Source organism: Chiloscyllium plagiosum, unplaced genomic scaffold (assembly GCF_037043375.1).
Source record: "Chiloscyllium plagiosum isolate Xiang-an unplaced genomic scaffold, Cpla_swu_hap1 HiC_scaffold_32, whole genome shotgun sequence".
NCBI classification, from domain to species: Eukaryota; Metazoa; Chordata; class Chondrichthyes; order Orectolobiformes; family Hemiscylliidae; genus Chiloscyllium; species Chiloscyllium plagiosum.
In genome coordinates, this window is record NW_028270170.1 from 43,431,964 (window position 1) to 43,449,513 (window position 17,550).

The 17,550-nt window shown below is 41.5% G+C and overlaps 1 protein-coding gene across 2 annotated transcripts in view; it reads left to right on the forward strand.

Annotated features, from left to right (window-relative positions):
- The window catches only part of LOC122539684 (uncharacterized), a 65,962-nt gene extending 61,971 nt beyond the window's left edge, over positions 1–3,991 (forward strand). For both annotated transcript variants that reach the window (XM_087977661.1, XM_043674673.2), the window contains one exon: positions 1,388–3,991. In XM_087977661.1, coding sequence (XP_087833787.1) covers positions 1,388–1,438 — 51 coding nt within the window. In that variant the 3' untranslated portion in view covers positions 1,439–3,991. The remainder of the gene's footprint in view (positions 1–1,387) is intronic.
- Positions 3,992–17,550: the final 13,559 nt, after the last annotated feature.

Here is a 17,550-nt window from a genome sequence, read left to right on the forward strand (position 1 = left end):
GTTCCAACTGAAACATGGACTTCTCCACCTCCTGATGCTGCCTGGCTTCCAGCTCCTGCCTGTCTACTTTGGATTCCAGCATCTGCAGTTTCTTTGTCTCTAATCAACTGCCACAACTGGCAGTGCATTCCATGCACCCACCACTCTCTGTGTAAAGAACCAACCTCTCACATCTCCCCTGAACCTTTCTCCAATCACCTTAAAATTTGCCCGCTTGCGATAGCCATTTCTGCCCTGGGAAAAAGTCTCTGTCTATTCACTCTATCTATGCCTCTCATCATCTTGTACACCTCAATCAAGTCACTTCTCACCCTTCTTTGCATCAATGAGAAAAGCCCTCGCTCCCTCAACAGTTCTTCATAAGACCTGCCCTCCAGTCCAAGTAGCATCCTGGTAAATCTACTTTGTACCTTCCCTAAAGCTTCGACATTGATATAATGAGGCAACCACAACTCAACATAATATTCCAAGTGTGATCGAACCAGGGCTCTATAGAGCTGCAGCATAACCTCAGGGCTCTTAAACTCAACCCCCCTGCAAATGAAAGCCAACACACCGTACGCCTTCTTAACAGCCCTATTAGCTTAGTTGGCAACTTTGAGGGATCTATGGACATAGACCCCAAGATCCCTCTGCTCCTCCACTCTGCCAAGAATCCTGCCTTCAACCCTGTATTCTGCCTTCCAAAATGAATCACTTCACACTTTTCCAGGTTGAACTCCATCTGCCACTTATCAGCCCAGTTCTGCATTCTGTCAACGTCCCCTTGTAACCTACAACAGCCCTCCACACTATCCACCATTCCACCTACCTTTGTGTCATTGGCAAACTTACTAACCCACCCTTCCACTTCCTTTATAAAAATCACAAAGAGCAGAGGTCCCAGAACAGATCATTGCAGAATACTACTAGTCACTGACTTCTGGGTTGAATACTATCCATCTACTACCAAACTCTATGGGTCAGCCAATTCTGTATCCAGACAGCAAAATTTCTCTATATCCCATGCCTCCTTACTTTCTACCATGGGGAACGTTAGCAAATGCCTTGCTAAAATCCATGTAAGGCACATACACTCCTCTACCTTCATCAATGTGTCTCGTCACATCCATCCACAGTCCAAAAGTTGAGTGGATTGGCCATGCTAAATCACCTATAGTATCCAGGAATGTGCAGGCCAAATGGACTAGCTAGGAGAAATGCAGGATGACAAGGATGGTGTGCGTCTGGATGGGCTGCACTTCAGAGTATCAGTCTAGACTCAATGGCCAGAATAGCCTGCTTCTACACTGTAGGAATTCTATGATAAGATTCATGAGCTGCCACTGCTACAATAAGAGGTGAATTTCATGACTATGACCCAATTCTCTTTGCTTCACTCATACAGACTGATCACGATCTTTGCGTTCTTTGGCGAACTGAACGGACAGCAGTTTGATGGCCATCAGCAGTGAGGAGTGTGAGTGAACAAATTGTCATCAAATAAAACTCACATCAACAACCAACATCGAATATAAAGTTTTAAAATGTAAGAACTGATGACAAACCACAGATTGGAAAACGCAAGCTTGGAGAGATTTCTCTGTCAATTTAACCCAAACTTGGGTCTTGGGTTTACTTTTTTCTGGAGAGATTTTCAAAGTGGTATTTCCTCCTAAGCCTATCAAAACCATCCACCCATCTCTGGCTGTTAAACTTTTATTTAATATTCAAATCCATAGTTTGAGATAAAATTACTGTGAAATTAGGGAAAAGGTGGAATTGGGCCTAACACCATGGATTTGTTCAAAATGAATCATGTTCAAGAAATTCACTAGAGATTTATGAAGAATTATTGATTGGATGAACAAAGAATGCAGCAGGTGTCTTTATATGGATTTCCTGAAAGCAATTGATGAAGTGTTTTAGAGAAGAAATAGGTGTTTGTCATAAGAAATACTGTAGTGGGGATAGGGATTTTGGGAAATGAATTGTTATTTAAGCTGGAGATAGGCAGAAGGGCTAAGTCCCAGGTGTCAGTGCTGAATCTACCTTTTTCCTTTATAAATCAATGATGGACTCTTGTAAGCATCTGCTGACGATGGGACTGAAGAGACTGAAAGAGACTGATAGATGCTGGAAAAATGGAGACAGGTGACAGACTGATTTAGAGATGGCGAAGTGTTGGCTAGTTCATTTTGTGAGCAAGTCAAAGATTGGACATAAAATAGAAATAAACTGAAAGGTGACAATAACCAAAAGAACTGCAAGTGCAGCTTGGTAAGATTCTTAAGAATCACTGAATTTCATTTCGAGTTTTATATATTGGTACAATAAAAATGAAATAAGCATGAATTTCAACACTGTATTAGCACACAATGAGAGAACTATATGGGCTTTTGATGCCTCATTGGAGAAAGTATGCAAGATTAAAAATAAAAAAAATCACTACAGTATGGAAAGCTGTAAATGGGATTGAGGGTCGAAGATAGTGTGGCCATTGTTACTGATTCAAAGTAGGTTCTGAGGAGATTTAATAAAGATTATCTTAAATTTTGAGGGTTGATTGAGTATGTAGTAACTATTTGTCCTGGTTAATGAGTTAGTGTTTGGGATCAAGTGATTGAAATCACATTTACGTTTTATACCAATATAGGTAGGAAAGCAAGTGAGGATGACACACAAGGTCAGTGGAGGGATTTTGATCAGTGAGGTGAGTGAGCAACATTACGCAAGTGGAGTATAATGTGAGAAGGTGAGATTGATGTGAAGAGAAATTTCAGAATGCCACAGGATCTGGATAACGTTGTACCCAGATCACAAGAAGCCAGCATACAATTGCAGTAATTATAAAGGGAACTGGACTGTCAGCCTTTGTGATCTGGGGGATAGAGTATAAAAGTAGGAAGTCTTGCTACACCTTTACAGTGTTATTGTACCTGGAAAATTGAGCACAATTCTTCCAGGAGGATTGCACTTGCATTGGAAACTGTACAAAGGAAAATGACAAGGCTACATTTCGGGATGAGCGTGGTATCTAGTGAGGAAAAGGTGAACAGTTTGGATAAATACCCATTGGAATGTGGAAGACTAAGAGACAATCTTATGAGGACATACAAATTCTGAGAGGGGTGGTGGGGGTGCTGAGAGGATGTTTTCCCCCATAGTAGAATCTAGAATGATGGGACACAATGAGGGGTGACTCATTGAAGATGGAGGTGATGAGGAATTTCTTTGGAATTTTTTTAATTTGCTACCTCACATAGCAATGGAAGCTATGTCATTGAACATATCCAAGGCTGGGTTCAACAGATTTTTGATCTACAAGAAAGTTATGGGGGACAGGCAAGAAAATGGAGTTAAGGCTGCCATCAAATCCATAATGAGCTTACTGAATGGCAGAGAAGGCTTGAGGGGCCAAATGTCAACTCCTGCTCCTGTTTCCTGTGCTTTGAGATGTCATCAAATTAATTTTGGGGCAGAGAGATTGAGAAAGAGCTTGGGAGGAATCTCCTTACATTGGGAATCACGAGAGCAAAATTAACCCAGTGGGGAAAAATTCACCCGTTATAGTGTCCAGGGCGGTTAGTCACAGTGGCACTCAGTATTATCAATGAAAATGTAGGCACACAATTCCCATAGGTCCACGCTGAAGTGGAACTGCACCAATAAGTTTCTGCCACGGTGTTCTTTCACAGGGAAATGGCTGAAGTAGAGACTGTTGCAACTTTTAGGAGAAAATTGAACACGTTTGGAACTGAAGCAAATGTGTGATTTAGGGAAAGTTTGTGACAGTGGAATTAGTTTTGGATTGGTCTCACAAAATCCAGTATAGACCTAGCGAGTTGAATGGCCTTTTACTGAGTTGTAACTATCTCGGAATCTGTTTAGCTGAGCTCATCCCTATTACTGTGAGAATGGGGTTATCTCTCTCCAATGGTTAGCAAGTGTCCCTGCAACAGGTTTAGATTCCCTACAATGTGGAAACAGGCCCTTCAGCCCAACAAGTCCACACCAACCCTCCGAAGAGTAACCCACCCAAACCCTTTTTCCCTCTGACTAATGCACCTAACACCTAACCAAAATCCCTCCACTGACCTTGTATGTCATCCTCACTTGCTTTCCTACCTATATTGGTATAAAAGGTAAATGTGATTTCAATCACTTGATCCCAAACATTAACTCACTAACCAGGACAAATAGTTACTACATACTCAATCAACTCAATCAATTTAAGATAATCTTTATTAAATCTCCTCAGAACCTACTTTGAATCAGTAACAATGGCCACACTATCTTAGAGCCTCAATCACATTTACAGCTTTCTATACCTATCATCAATAATAATGGCCAATTCACCTGACCTGCACATCTTTGCACTGTGGGTGGAAACCAGAGCACCCAAAGGAAACCCATGCAGACACAGGGAGAATGTGCAAACTCCACACAGACAGGCAGCAATCAAACCCAGGACCCTGGTGCTGTGAGGCAACAGTGCTAACCACTGAGCCACCATGCTGGCCAGTGACAACAGTTCTCACAGTTATTGGGTTGAGCTCAGAGTGCTGGCAGCTAAACATGTCTCGATAGCTCAGTGGTTAGCACTGCTGCCTCACAGCAGTAGGTGATAGCCTAGCGGTGTTATCACTTGACCTATTAATCTAGAGACCCAGGTAACATTCTGGGGACCTAGGTTCAAAACCTGCAATGGCAGATGGAATTTAAATTCACAAATATCTGGAATTAACAGTCTAATGATAACTTAGAATTTGTTATTGGGGGAAACTCATCTGGTTCACAAATGTTTTTTAGGGATGGAAACTGCCATCCTTACCTGGTCTGGCCTATATATAGGTTTCCTCCAGCTGCTCCGGTTTCCTCCCACAGTCCAATGATGTGCAGGTTAGGGGAACTGGCCACGCTAAATTGCCCATAGTGTTAGGTGCATTAGTCAGGGGTGAATGTAGAGGAAAAGGTCTGGGTGGGTTGCTCTTCGGAGGATCGGTGTGGAATTGTTGGGCCGAAGGGCCTGTTTCCACACTAGTGAATTTAAAAATCTAAATCTAAACCCACAACCCTCTGTACAATTAGAGATGGGCAATAAAGGCTGGCCAATTCATCAATGCCCTCATCCTGTGATTGAAAAAACAAATTCCCACAAAGCAGGTGAACAGCAACAGATCTGGTGGGACCAACATGAATGTTTCTATGTTGTGATCTGAGGTATTTATAAATTAAAAACAGAAATTGCAGGAGAAAGTAGACTTCAGATTTCTCTCTCCAAATGTGCTGAGATACTCCAGCAATTTCTGTTCTTATTTCAGATTTTTAGCATCTTCTTTGCTTTTCTTTATCTCTGTATTTATATCTTTGTTCTGATATAGCACAGTGTTACTATGCAGGATTACAGCACATAATACAGCACAGTATTATTTGCAAAATAGTGTTTTGATACAATGCAGTATTGTATTGTAATACAGCAATCTGAATTAATGATTGAGTTATTGATAATTGTGATGTGATATAATTGGGGGTGATTCAATGAGTCAGTTTGGTATTAGTATAAATCCTGATGTAGTATTTTAACACTATTCTGAGCTCTTGTGCAATGCAGTATTGTTTTTAATTTGGCAGCCTGTATTACTGATCATTGGATTACTGTTCAGTGTTGTGTGCCTATTTCAGCATGTTCTACTCTTACATGGGACTCTGTCGTGTAAGGTAATGATTCTGAAAGGGTTAATATATTAAGTTTTACCCAATCATACAGACTGAGATGGAGATAAAGCAGAACATCTTATCTCATTGAGCATAGATCAATCTCCACTGGTCTCCTTATAGTCTTAGTTACAATGCCCAACTAGCTAGCCAAACTTGTTCCTAATTGCTATCATACAATAAACCAGTTCTTGTTAAGATACGAGTCTCTTCTTGTTAAGACTCACTAGTTGTTGACTCTGTATCTCTGTGAACCAATTAAACCTTTTGACTTAGCCAAAAGAAAGAGGATTGATGGCAGCAACCTTCCATCTGCAAAGACCACTTTGCCAATGAGAGTGGTTGTTTTGAGAATGTAAGTGAGGTATGTAGGAGAAGACATTATATTTTAAAACAAATATACATGACACTCTCTATCTGTGACTGATGTTGCTGTTTTATTACAGAGTCCTGATAATATTCTACGTCTTTATGAGGATTATAGATCACACTGTCATACTCAGACAAACTTAGTAACTCTGTGTCTTTTCCATCTATATTAAATCAAACCAGCTAAATAATTTATATCAATCAGTTGGGGCTGAACAAAAAGCAATGTTCAATCACAAGGCACCTTGGAGTTAACCTGAACAAATAGCCTCTTATGGATAATTGTGTCCAGTTCTGGTTGCCTAGTTATAGGAAGGATTTTATCAAGCTGGAGAGGGTTCAGAAGAGATTTACCAGCATGTTGCCAGATATGGAAGGTTTGAGTTTTTAAGAAAGGCTGACAGGCTGGGACGTTTTTCACAGAAGTGTAGGAGGTTGAGAGGTAGCTTTATAAAGGTTTATAAAATCAAGAGAGGTGTGTGTGTATATATATATATATATATATATATAGAGTGTCTTTTCCCTCGGGATTTCAAGGCATTTTTTAAGGTGAGAGGAGAGAGATTTAGTAAAGACATGAGGGCCAATCTTTTTACTCAGATGGTAGTTTGTGTGTGGAAGAAACTTCCTGAGGTTGTGGTGGATTTGAGCACCGTTACAATGTTTAAAAGGTAAGTACATGAATAGGAAAGGTTTGGAGAGATATGGACCAGGACCAGGGAAGAGGGACCAGTTTAGTTTGGGATTAAGGTCAGTATGGACTGGTTGGACCAAAGAATCTCATTTCGTACTGTATGACTTTATGATGATATGATCTTCAAAGAAGAAATCCTCCAATCTCAGTTTTAAAACCATTATTAGAGTTTATGTTGCCTGGTTTTCGACTCACCAACCAGGGAAACATTTATTTGCATCAATTCTAATACATATTGTAAGAGTTCCAAAGAGATCTCCCATTATTGTTTGAAACTCCAAGAAGTACAGATCCAATATTTTCAATCTCAGGGGTTATCTAGTGAGCCTTGGTTGCACTCCCTTGATGGCAAGCAAATACCTTCTTAGATAAAAATACGAACACTGTACACAATACTCCAGGTGAGTATTGCTATACAATTGCAAGAAGGCATCTTTACTTGAGTACTTAAATTCCCTTGTGATGTCGACCAACAAACTTCCTAATAAATCTGTGTGTATACTGGTCATAGTATATGGACGATACATAGTATGGCTGGGGGTGGGGGGTGCTGGGGGCAGTGGTGAGGTGGCAAAGTGGTGGGTTGGGGGGAATTGTATATAGCATGAACTGACATAGGGTGGGTGGAGGTATAAGAAGCTGAGGGACATTATTTAGGGGGCTCTTGAAACAGTGTTAGAAATTAGCTGCTGAAAATGGTCACCCCTACTGGCCCTCCTCAACCATACTCCATGTCACCTTTCTCACGGCTCACAAATACAACAACTCTCGCTCCCAGTGAAAACAGCAAAAAAGCTTTGTACAGTCACACAATCGGCCAGGTGTATATTTTGTGAGCTGCAGAATTGTGCATTTTTCCTGGGTTCAGATAAAATCACAATCCTAAATGAGCATGTCAAACCTGTTTTCCTGTGACTTGCAATAGGGTTATTGTTATAAAGTCAGCACAGTAAGGCTGCCATCTGACGTATTGAGCCCATCTGGCACAATCCAGTCAATCTCATTTCACCATGCCATCTCCTGATTTACTTTGAATACCCATGCCATTTTCTTTTTGAATTGTTCTTTATCTCTGTTTCTATTACACTTACAGGCAGCAAGTTCTAGGTTACTATTCATTGCTGCATGAAAAACACTAATTTCCTGTACCCTTTGCTCTGAACCTTAAAACTGTGCCCCCTCGTCATTGTACCGTCAAAAAAATCACAACGGCTTTTCCCTGTTTTTTCAAAACCTCATATTTTTCTACACTTCTATTAAATCTGCCCACAATCCCATGAGCTCCAAGGAGAACAATGTCAGCTTTTCCACTCCAATATTGTAAATGCAATCTCTCATCCTTGCAACTGTTCAAAGAACTCCCTCGTGTCCCCTTTCAAGAACCCTCACAGCTTTCACAGTCTCTAACTGTAGTCTAACAAAAGGTACATAAAAGTTCAACGTAACTTCCTGCTTTTACATACGATACCCCAAATCCTTTATTTGTTCTCTCTGCAAAATTGATCCTTGGCTTCCAGGATTACTAATGCTTCAACACATCACTTTGTTCTCTGGCCAACATCTCCATCTCAAGCTTGCCATGAATCTTAGTCCAAGCTGGAAGAAGACCACCTCATTTTCCGTTTAGCAACTCTGCAGCCTTCTGGACTCAATATCGAGTTCACCAATTTTGGGGCTTGAGGCATCTTCTCCCATGTCCTTACCCGAACCCCACACATCAGGCCTTGTTATCACATGGGCTTCTACCACACACAACTCATTGTCAGCTCCTAATAGTCCCTTATAACAGCTATTCATTCTCCCAGACTAACCTTCAGCCGGTCCTTGTTCTGTCCAACTGTTTTTCTTTCTTTTTGGGCTCAATCTCCACCTATCATTTACTCCTCCCCCCCATCCCATCTCCTGCATACGTATTAACCTTTTCCTTGCTAGGATCAGTTCTGAAGAAGGGTCACCGGAACCAAAAAGTTAATTCTGATTTCTCTCCACTATACTGTCGGACTGCTGGGTTTTTCCCAGCAATTTCTCACTTTGTTCCTTTATATCTATTACTTGTTTGAAGTTTCATCTGATAATTACTATATTTTAATATAGTCATTTTGTAGGTGCCTGACTACTTTCTTTGGTCCACTTTTCCCAACTTTCGTCACCTTTATATCCTACCTATCAATTAACACTAACCTGATTTGCTTTGTGTTTCTAATTCCCAAAGTTTTGGGCCATGTTAAACTCCTGCTATGATTCCAGAGTTGGTGAGGCCCCTTCATGATAATATTAAGACCTTTTGCATGTGTATTGAAATACTCAGGCTGTGCTTCTTTTGCTTTGATGTAGGCCAGTATATATAGACAGCCTTACATTAACAATTCCTGTTACTGTCACTACTTTTACTGAATTAAATCCAAAAGAAGTCTCTGAGATTGTGAACCTTTCTCTCCTGGTCACTGACTTTTCACAACTCCTCCCCTAACCCAGTCCAGCAGGCAAATTGGACTATAAACTAATGGTTATTTATTAGTTCAATGTCAATCTGGAAGTCAGCTTTTGAGCTCCTCATCCCAATAATGTCCTCAGTAGTCCTTGTCTGACCATCCATTGGCTTCTACAGCTGGCAATTTGAAAACATTGTGCCTGTACCATGGGTAGACAAGGTGGGTAAGAAGGCGTTTACCATGCTTGCCTTCATTGCTCAGACCTTTTGAGGATAGGAGTTGAGACGACATATTAAAGTTACACAGGAGGTTGGTGAGGCCTTTTCTGGACTATGCTGACTAGTTCTGATTGCCCTGTTATAGGAACGGTATTAATAAATCGGAGAGGGTTCAGAAAAGATTTACCAGAATGTTGCCGGGACTGGAGGGTTTAAGTTATAAGGAGATGCTAGACAGACTGATTTGTTTTTCAGGGGAGTGTAAGAGGCTGAGGGATGACCTTAGAGAGCTTTATAAAACCATGATGTGTACAGGTAAGGTCAATGTCAAGTGTCTTTTCTCTAGGTTGAGGGATTTCAAAACTAGGAGGCATAGTTTTAAGATGACTGGAGAAAGATTGAAAAAGGGGCAACTAACAACTCCCCCCCCCCCCCTCAGAGAGTGGCCTATTTGTGGAAGGAACTGCCAAAGGAAGTGGTGGAGTACAGTTACGATGTTTAAAAATGTTTAGATAAGTATATGAATAAGAAAGATTTGGAGGAATATGGATAAGGAGCAGGCAGATGGGACTAGTTTAATTTGAGATTATGGTTAGCATGAACTGGTTGAATTGAAGGGGATGTTTCCATGCTGTATGGCTCTATGACTATGACTCCATGGCTCTGTGACTCCATGATAGATCAAGTTGGACCCATGATTTAACTTAAACTCTCCTTGATTCTTCATACTGGAGTTACTGTCGAAATCCTTTTCCCTTAAAAGTCCAAACATGAAGATACAACAAAGTTTCATCCACCTCACAAAGTGGGACTGATCTTGTCATAAACTCTGGGATTGGTTAATATTTGTGATGGGTCTGAAGCTTCATGTTACTTAGCACACATGCAACCAGCTCTGGAATGGCAGAAACATTCGGTCATTATGGCACACCCTTAGAGCATGGGAAGGTGCTGCTCATGGTTAAAAGCCAATGAATAGTCTGATACCCACTTTGTGGAGGTACTAAGTGCTTCCTCCTCAATGCAAGTGGATTCTTATGCAGAGGAAGTTTAATGACCAGTTACTCCAAAGCAGGTAGAGTCAGCTACTTTCCCTTTCCCTATTGATAATCATTCCTGCTATCAAAATATGTGGCATTTATTCATTGTTCACCCTCACAGTACCAGAGCAATGAAAGTTGGAACAAAGATAGTAGTTATGTAGTAGACTGGTAATCCAATGAATCTGGACTAATGATCCAGATATAGGAGTTCAAATCCCACCATGGCAGCTGTGCAATGTAAATTCAGTGCATTAAATAGATCAGAAGCACAAAATTTTGCATTGCTAAAGAAATTATTGGATTTATATTTAAAACCCTATCTGATACACTAATATCATTCAGGGAGGGAAATCTCCCATCCTCATCCAGTCTAGGTATATGTGACTCCATACCAAAAACAATATTGTTGACTTTAATCTGCCCTCTGAACTGACCAGCAGTTCATTTGTATTCAACTTTTTTAAAAATTCATTCAGGGATGAGGGCATCACTGTCCAGGTCAGAATTTATTGCCCATTCCCAATTGCCCAAAGGGCAGTGCAGTGTCTGAGTGTGCTGGTTTCCTTCCACTGACCAAAGATGTGTAAGTTAGGTGGATTGGCCATGGGAAATGTAGGGTTACAGGGATAGGACAGGGAAGTGGAGTTGGGTGGGCTGCTTTTTGGAGGGTCGGTGTGGACTTGGTGAGCTAAATGGCCTGTTTCCATAATGTAGGGATTTTGTGAAAAGGAAGTTTCCATATCTCGGTTTTAAATGAGGGTACCCCTTATTTTTAAACTATGATTCTTATTGTAGATTCACCCACAAGAAGAAAATGAAAAACTGAAAGGCATGAAGGTGGATAAACCACCTGGACTGGTGGACTAAGACTCAGAGTTCTAAGGGAGATAGCTGAAGAGATAGTAGAGGCGTTAGTGGTGATCTTTCAGGAATCTCTAGAATCAGGAAGGCTCCCAGAGCACTGGAAAATCACTAACATGGCACCCCTGTTTAAAAAAGGAGCAAGGCAAAAGACAGAAAATTACAAACTGATTAGCCTAACCTCGGTTGTGGGTAAGACCCTAGAATCCATTGTGAAGGATGAGATTTCTGAATACATGAAAGTGTATGGTAAAATAGGGTAAACTCAGCATGGTTTCATCAAGGGGAGGTCATACCTGTCAAATCTTACAGACTTCTTTGAGGAGGTAATGAGCAGGCTAGACCAAGGAGAGCCAATGGATGTTATCTACTTGGACTTCAAGAAGGCCTTTGACAAGGTGCTGCACAGGAGGCTACTGAGTAACGGTGTTAGAGGCAAAGTGCTAGCATAGATAGAAGCTTGGCTGTATGGCAAAAAGCAGAGAGTGGGGATAAAAGAGTCCTTCTCAGGATGACAGCTGGTGACAAGTGGTGTTCCCCAAGGGCACCCAAATTCAGTGTTGGCACCACAAATTTACTTTAACAATCAAAGTGTAGGAACTGAGGGCACCTAGGTTTGCAGACATTACAAAGATAGTTAGAGGGATATGTAGCATTGAGGAGGCGGGGAGGCTATAGAAGGATTGGGGCAGTTTAGGAGAGTGGGCAAAGTGGCAGATGGAGTACAACATGAGAAAGTGTGAAGTCATGCATTTTGGTAGGAAGAATAGAGGCATGGACTATTTTTGAAATAGGCAGAAAATTCAGAAATCTGAAGTGCAAAGGGACTTGGGAGTTCTAGTCCAGGATTCTCTCAAGGTACACCTACAGTTTGAATAAGTAGTTAGGAAGGCAAATGCAGTTATGGCATTTATTTTGAGAGGACTTGAATATAAAAGCAGTGGTGTACTTCTGAAGCTCTATAAAACTCTGGTCAGACCACATTTGGAGTATTGTGTGCAGTTTTGAGAATCATATCTGAGGAAGGATCTACTGGCCCTGGTGCATGTTCAGAGGAGGTTCATGAGAATGGTCCCAAGAAAAAAACAGCTTAACATATGAGGAATGTTTGAGGACTCTGGGCCTGTACGTGATGGAGTTTAGAAGGATGAGAGGGGATCTAATTGAATACTGATTGCCCTAGACAGAGTGAATGTTGGGAAGATGCTTCCATTGGTAGGAGAGACTAGGACATGAGAGCACAGGCTTAGAGTAAAGGGATGACCTTTTAGAACTGAGATAAGGAGAAACTTCTTCAGCTACAGAGTGGTGAATCTATGGAATTCATTGCCACAGAAGGCTGTAGAGGCCAGGTTATTGAGTACATTTAAGTGTCAAGCGCATTGAGTGTCAAGCGGATGAAGGATTACAGGGAAAAAGCGGGAGACTATGTTTGAGAAACTTATCAACCATGATTGAATGGTAGAGCAGACTTGATGGGCTGAATGGCCTAATTTCTGCTCCTGTGTCTTATGTACTTATGGAAACATCCTTTCCACAACTCAAATGTGGGCATCATTGATGTGTTGTGGACCACCAGCCGTAGCAGAATTATTTTCAATTACAATCTATAGCTCCTGGCCTAGCATCTCCCTGCCCCCATACTACCATCACAATCAAGACAGAGGATCAACCCTTGTTCACTGAAGATTGCAGAAGAGCAAGCCAATAGCAACATCAGGAATATCTAAATATGAGCGATCAATCCAGTGAAGATATAACACAAGACAATGTGGGGGGTAGTCAGCAGAAATAGCAAGTGATAGACAGAGCTGAGTGATTATAGTGGTGCTGGAAAAGCACAGCAGTTCTGGCAGCATCCGAGGAGCAGGAAAATCAGGAATGAGGTGATGAAGGTCTCCTGCCCGAAATGTCAATTTTCCTGCTCCTGACCGGCTGTGCTTTTCCAGCACCACTCTAATTTTGACTCTGATCTCCAGCATCTGCAGTCCTCACTTTCAGAAGCTGACTGATGTCCCAACCAACTGATCAAGTCAATGCTTTGTAGATTCATTGTAGTCCTGCCACATCCTGTCATGAAAGCAGTGTAAAATGAGATATCTGACAGGATAAAGCGTCTCAATGAACATTTCAACTGCAACAATGGTGGAGCCCAACATGTGGAACACAAGACAAGATTTTGCAATCAATTTCTGTCAGCTGATTGAACTCAGCACTCCTGAGATCCCATCATCACAGAGGCTATTTGTCACTCAAGTGGATTAATTCAATGTGGTATCAAGAAACTATTTAATGTATGGGATACAGCACAGGCTATTGATCCTGACAATATTCTGACTCCATATCAAAGACCCATACTCCAGACCTAGTCATGCCCCTCGACAATCTGCTCCTGCACATCCATATCACTGAACATCACCCAACAATATGGAAAATTACCATAGACTATTGTGCCCAATAGACAATTCCAGTCCAGCTAATTGGTTTGCCATCAGTGCAGATCTCTAAATTGTTATACTTCTATAAATGGCATGGAGACTCCATGAATTGAAAATCAAATTGAAATTGAAAAAGTGAAGCAAAGTTGAAAATTACACTGCTATGTGCAACCCTGGAGAGAAATCGTCGGGACATAACAAAATTCTGTTTTCTGTCAGACGCTTTTTATTTTTCTCATTACTGATGTTCTTGGTTGTTTTCTACATATTAGCCCATATAATACGTATCTCAAAGAGTCAGGCCTTTGTTAAGACAGAACCTTGAAGTTCACGAACAACATAAAGTTAAATATCAGAGACTTATGCGAAGTTTGGATTTTATGCTCACTGATCTTACTATACGACTGATGAACACAATATACTGACTCCATGACACCATCAGAGTGACTCAGGGTGAGGTGGGTACCTTTATACTTGAACGTAACATGTCCTGATGCCAGGTAACTGACTTAAAGGCACAGGCTTATTTGGACTAGAATTTATGCCATAATTAATGTGTTAACACAACAGTTACCAGACATAAAAAAGCATTTAAAACAGGAGAAAGATGCCCATTTGATTGGCAGTCAAGTTCCATCCAACTGGACAATGAGTCTTTTAACTTTCAGATTGGTGATAGGAGGTAGTGCATCACATGGATGAATATATGTTGGCTGAACAATGGACGGAGCAATGGGCAATCATGTGTTGAAACCTCCAGGATGCATTAAGTCACTTCAATAACCAGTTGTGAAGAAGGGTCATTGGACTGGAAACGTTGACTTTGGTTTTTTTTCTGCACAGATACCGCCGACATGCTGAGTTTCTTCGATACATTCGATCCTAGTTGACAACCCACTGGAGACACTGTTATAGTTTCACAGTTTAATCATTTGTTCAACTGTTGTTATTTTGCTTGTGACGTGAAAAGTTTGGAAACTTCAGAGTGTGCACTTTACATTTCAGACAGGAACACTTTGCTGCTGCCCTCTACTGGTCTAACAGAGGGATTAGGAGAAAGTGAGGACTGCAGATGCTGGAGATCAGAGCTGAAAAATGTGTTGCTGGAAAAGCGCAGCAGGATAGGCAGCATCCAAGGAGCAGGAGAATCGACGTTTCGGGCATAAGCCCTTTGGTTCTCCTGCTCGTTGGATGCTGCCTGACCTGCTGCGCTTTTCCAGCAACACATTTTTCAGCATTAACAGAGGGATTACTCAAATTACCCAACAGTGACTGAAAAATTGAAAGTATTAGAAATTAATGTTGCACGTATGTCTGTCCATAATGTTGTGTCATCCAACAAGTCTTCAGTATACTTTAAGATTTTGACACAAGCTTTTCATAGATTGAGACATAGATCATTTTTCTGCAGAGGGCAAGAGGAAAAAGTGCAAAGAAGATTTGCAAGGATGTTGCCATGACTAGTAAGCCTGAGTTATATGGAGAGGTTAGCCAGGGTAGGAATTTATTCTTTGGAACGTAGGAGAATGAGGGGTGATCTTATTGAAGTAAATAAAATTATGAGGGGCATAAATGGAATGAATGTATATAAGTCTTTTCCCCTGGAATGGAGAATTGAAAGCTAGAGGGCGTGGGTTTAAGGTGAGAGGGGAAAGATTTAAGAAGGACCTGGGCAACAACTTCTTCATGCAGAGAGTAGTGCGTATATGGAAAGGGCTGCCAGAGAAAGTGCAGTTACAATAGCAACATTTCAGAAACATTTGGAAAGTACACAAATGGGAAAGATGGACATGTGGGCAATTGAACAAGCTGAGTAGGTACCATGGTCAGCATGGACCAGTTTGCACCGAAGGGCTTGTTTCCATGCTGTATTACTCTATGACTCTATTGGGGAAAGAATTTAAGGCTCTTAGAGGAAACAAAGTCAGATCAAATAAAAACAGAAATTTCTGCAGAAACTCAACAGATTTGGCAACATCTGTGCAGAGAGAAACAGAGTTAACATTTCAAGTCTGGTGTAACGTTTCTTTGGAACTGAACATTTCCAGCATCTGCAGTAGTTTACTTTTATTTAAATCTTTTTACCATCAGCTGAAAGAGATTGTAGTGAATCCGATTATCCTGGTTGTCTGGTTTCCAAACTAGGGAGGTTTATGTATCCCACAAAAGCAGGAGACACAAAAGCAGGGTGAGTTCAGCAAGATGTGAAATCCTGATTTCCTGACCAGTGGGATGACATGAGTCAGCAACCTGTTTGGAACAAGTCTGAGCTCAGCCAGAAAATATCCATTAGCGTGAGCCATTTATAAAATCATACATCTTAACAAAATGTCAGCGATGTGTGAGAATTCTGTGGCACTGGTAGAGATGTGTTTAAAGGTAAGGCAGGGATATCTCAGTTGGTGCCAGTCGATGCCGGTGCAATTCTCTCTGGGATCTATGGATTTCCATGTTTCACTCTATGGCTCAAGGTGGGACAGCAGAAGAGTGACAGAAGAGTCTCAGGATGGCAAGGGGCTGTAGTGGTGGGAGATGGGCATGGAATGGTGTAAGGGGCAAATAGAAGAGGAAGGAGGACTCCAGAGTGGACAGAGGTTGGGAGATGAGTCATGTCGGGGTGATGTTGGAAGGGCCTGAAGTCCTGGATGGGATGAGGACAAAGGGTGCTGGGCTAGTCAGTCCCAGAAAAACATGATGGTCCTAAACAGTGGTGGCAAAACTGTTGAGATGTGTGTCCATCTCAGGCCATTGACAGGCAGGATACTTGCAAGGCTCTGAGTTCACTTACAACATTTCCAATACCCCTGTTCTCGGACAATACAGTCTATAGAAGAGAGGACCAGCTGAGCATGCAGGTTCACTCATGGTCCATAGAATGGTGAGCACAATATTGAAAGTATCATGAACATTCAATGAAGAGTGAATGCAAAATCACAGCATCGGCCTCAGACTAGGGCAAACTGAGATCACCTCAAAACCTACTGCAGACTCAACAAATGGGAAGCATGAAAACAGAACATGGGGCAGCTGAAATTGGCACCACCTTCCACAGAGAGAGTTTGCAGGATCACTGTGGCCTACTGCTCGCGACACAAGCTCAGGCAGGGAAGGGGGAAGAACTTTCCATCAGGGAAATGGGGGAGCACAGTACCTCCTCAGACAAGGAGGAAAAAGATGATGTTTCTAAGCAAGGTGGTACCAGCAACAGTTAGCGATGATAAACTACATACTTCTTACATCCAGATTCTAGTAGTGGGACTCCTAGCAGAACCAGAACAAATTATAATCCCAAACTGCTACACTAGATGGAAAAATGTTGCAGTCCCTTGGCACATGGGTGGATTGCTAATGCTCCTTCACATAGAAAATAGGAGGAGAGATAGGCCATTTAGCCCTTTCAGTAGTGCTGGAATTCCTGATAAAGGACTTTTAACGGAACATCAATTTTCCTGCTCCTTGGATGCTGCCTGAATTGCTGTACTTTTCTAGCACTACTCTAGCATCTCCAGCATCTACAGTACCCACTTTTGCCCATTTAGCCCTTTGATCATCCAGCTTAGTGCCCTGCTCCTTCTTTCTCCCTTTTTATCCCTTTACTCCTAAGAAGTATATCTAACTCCCTTTTCAACACATTCAACCACTTTCTGTGGCAGAGCATTCCACAAACTCTCCATTCTCTGGTGAAGAAATTTCTCCATCTCAGTCTTAAATGGCCTACTTCGTATCCCTTGATTGTGACCCCTGGTGCTGAGCTCCCTGGTCGTCAAGTACATTCATCCTGCATTTATCGTGTATGAT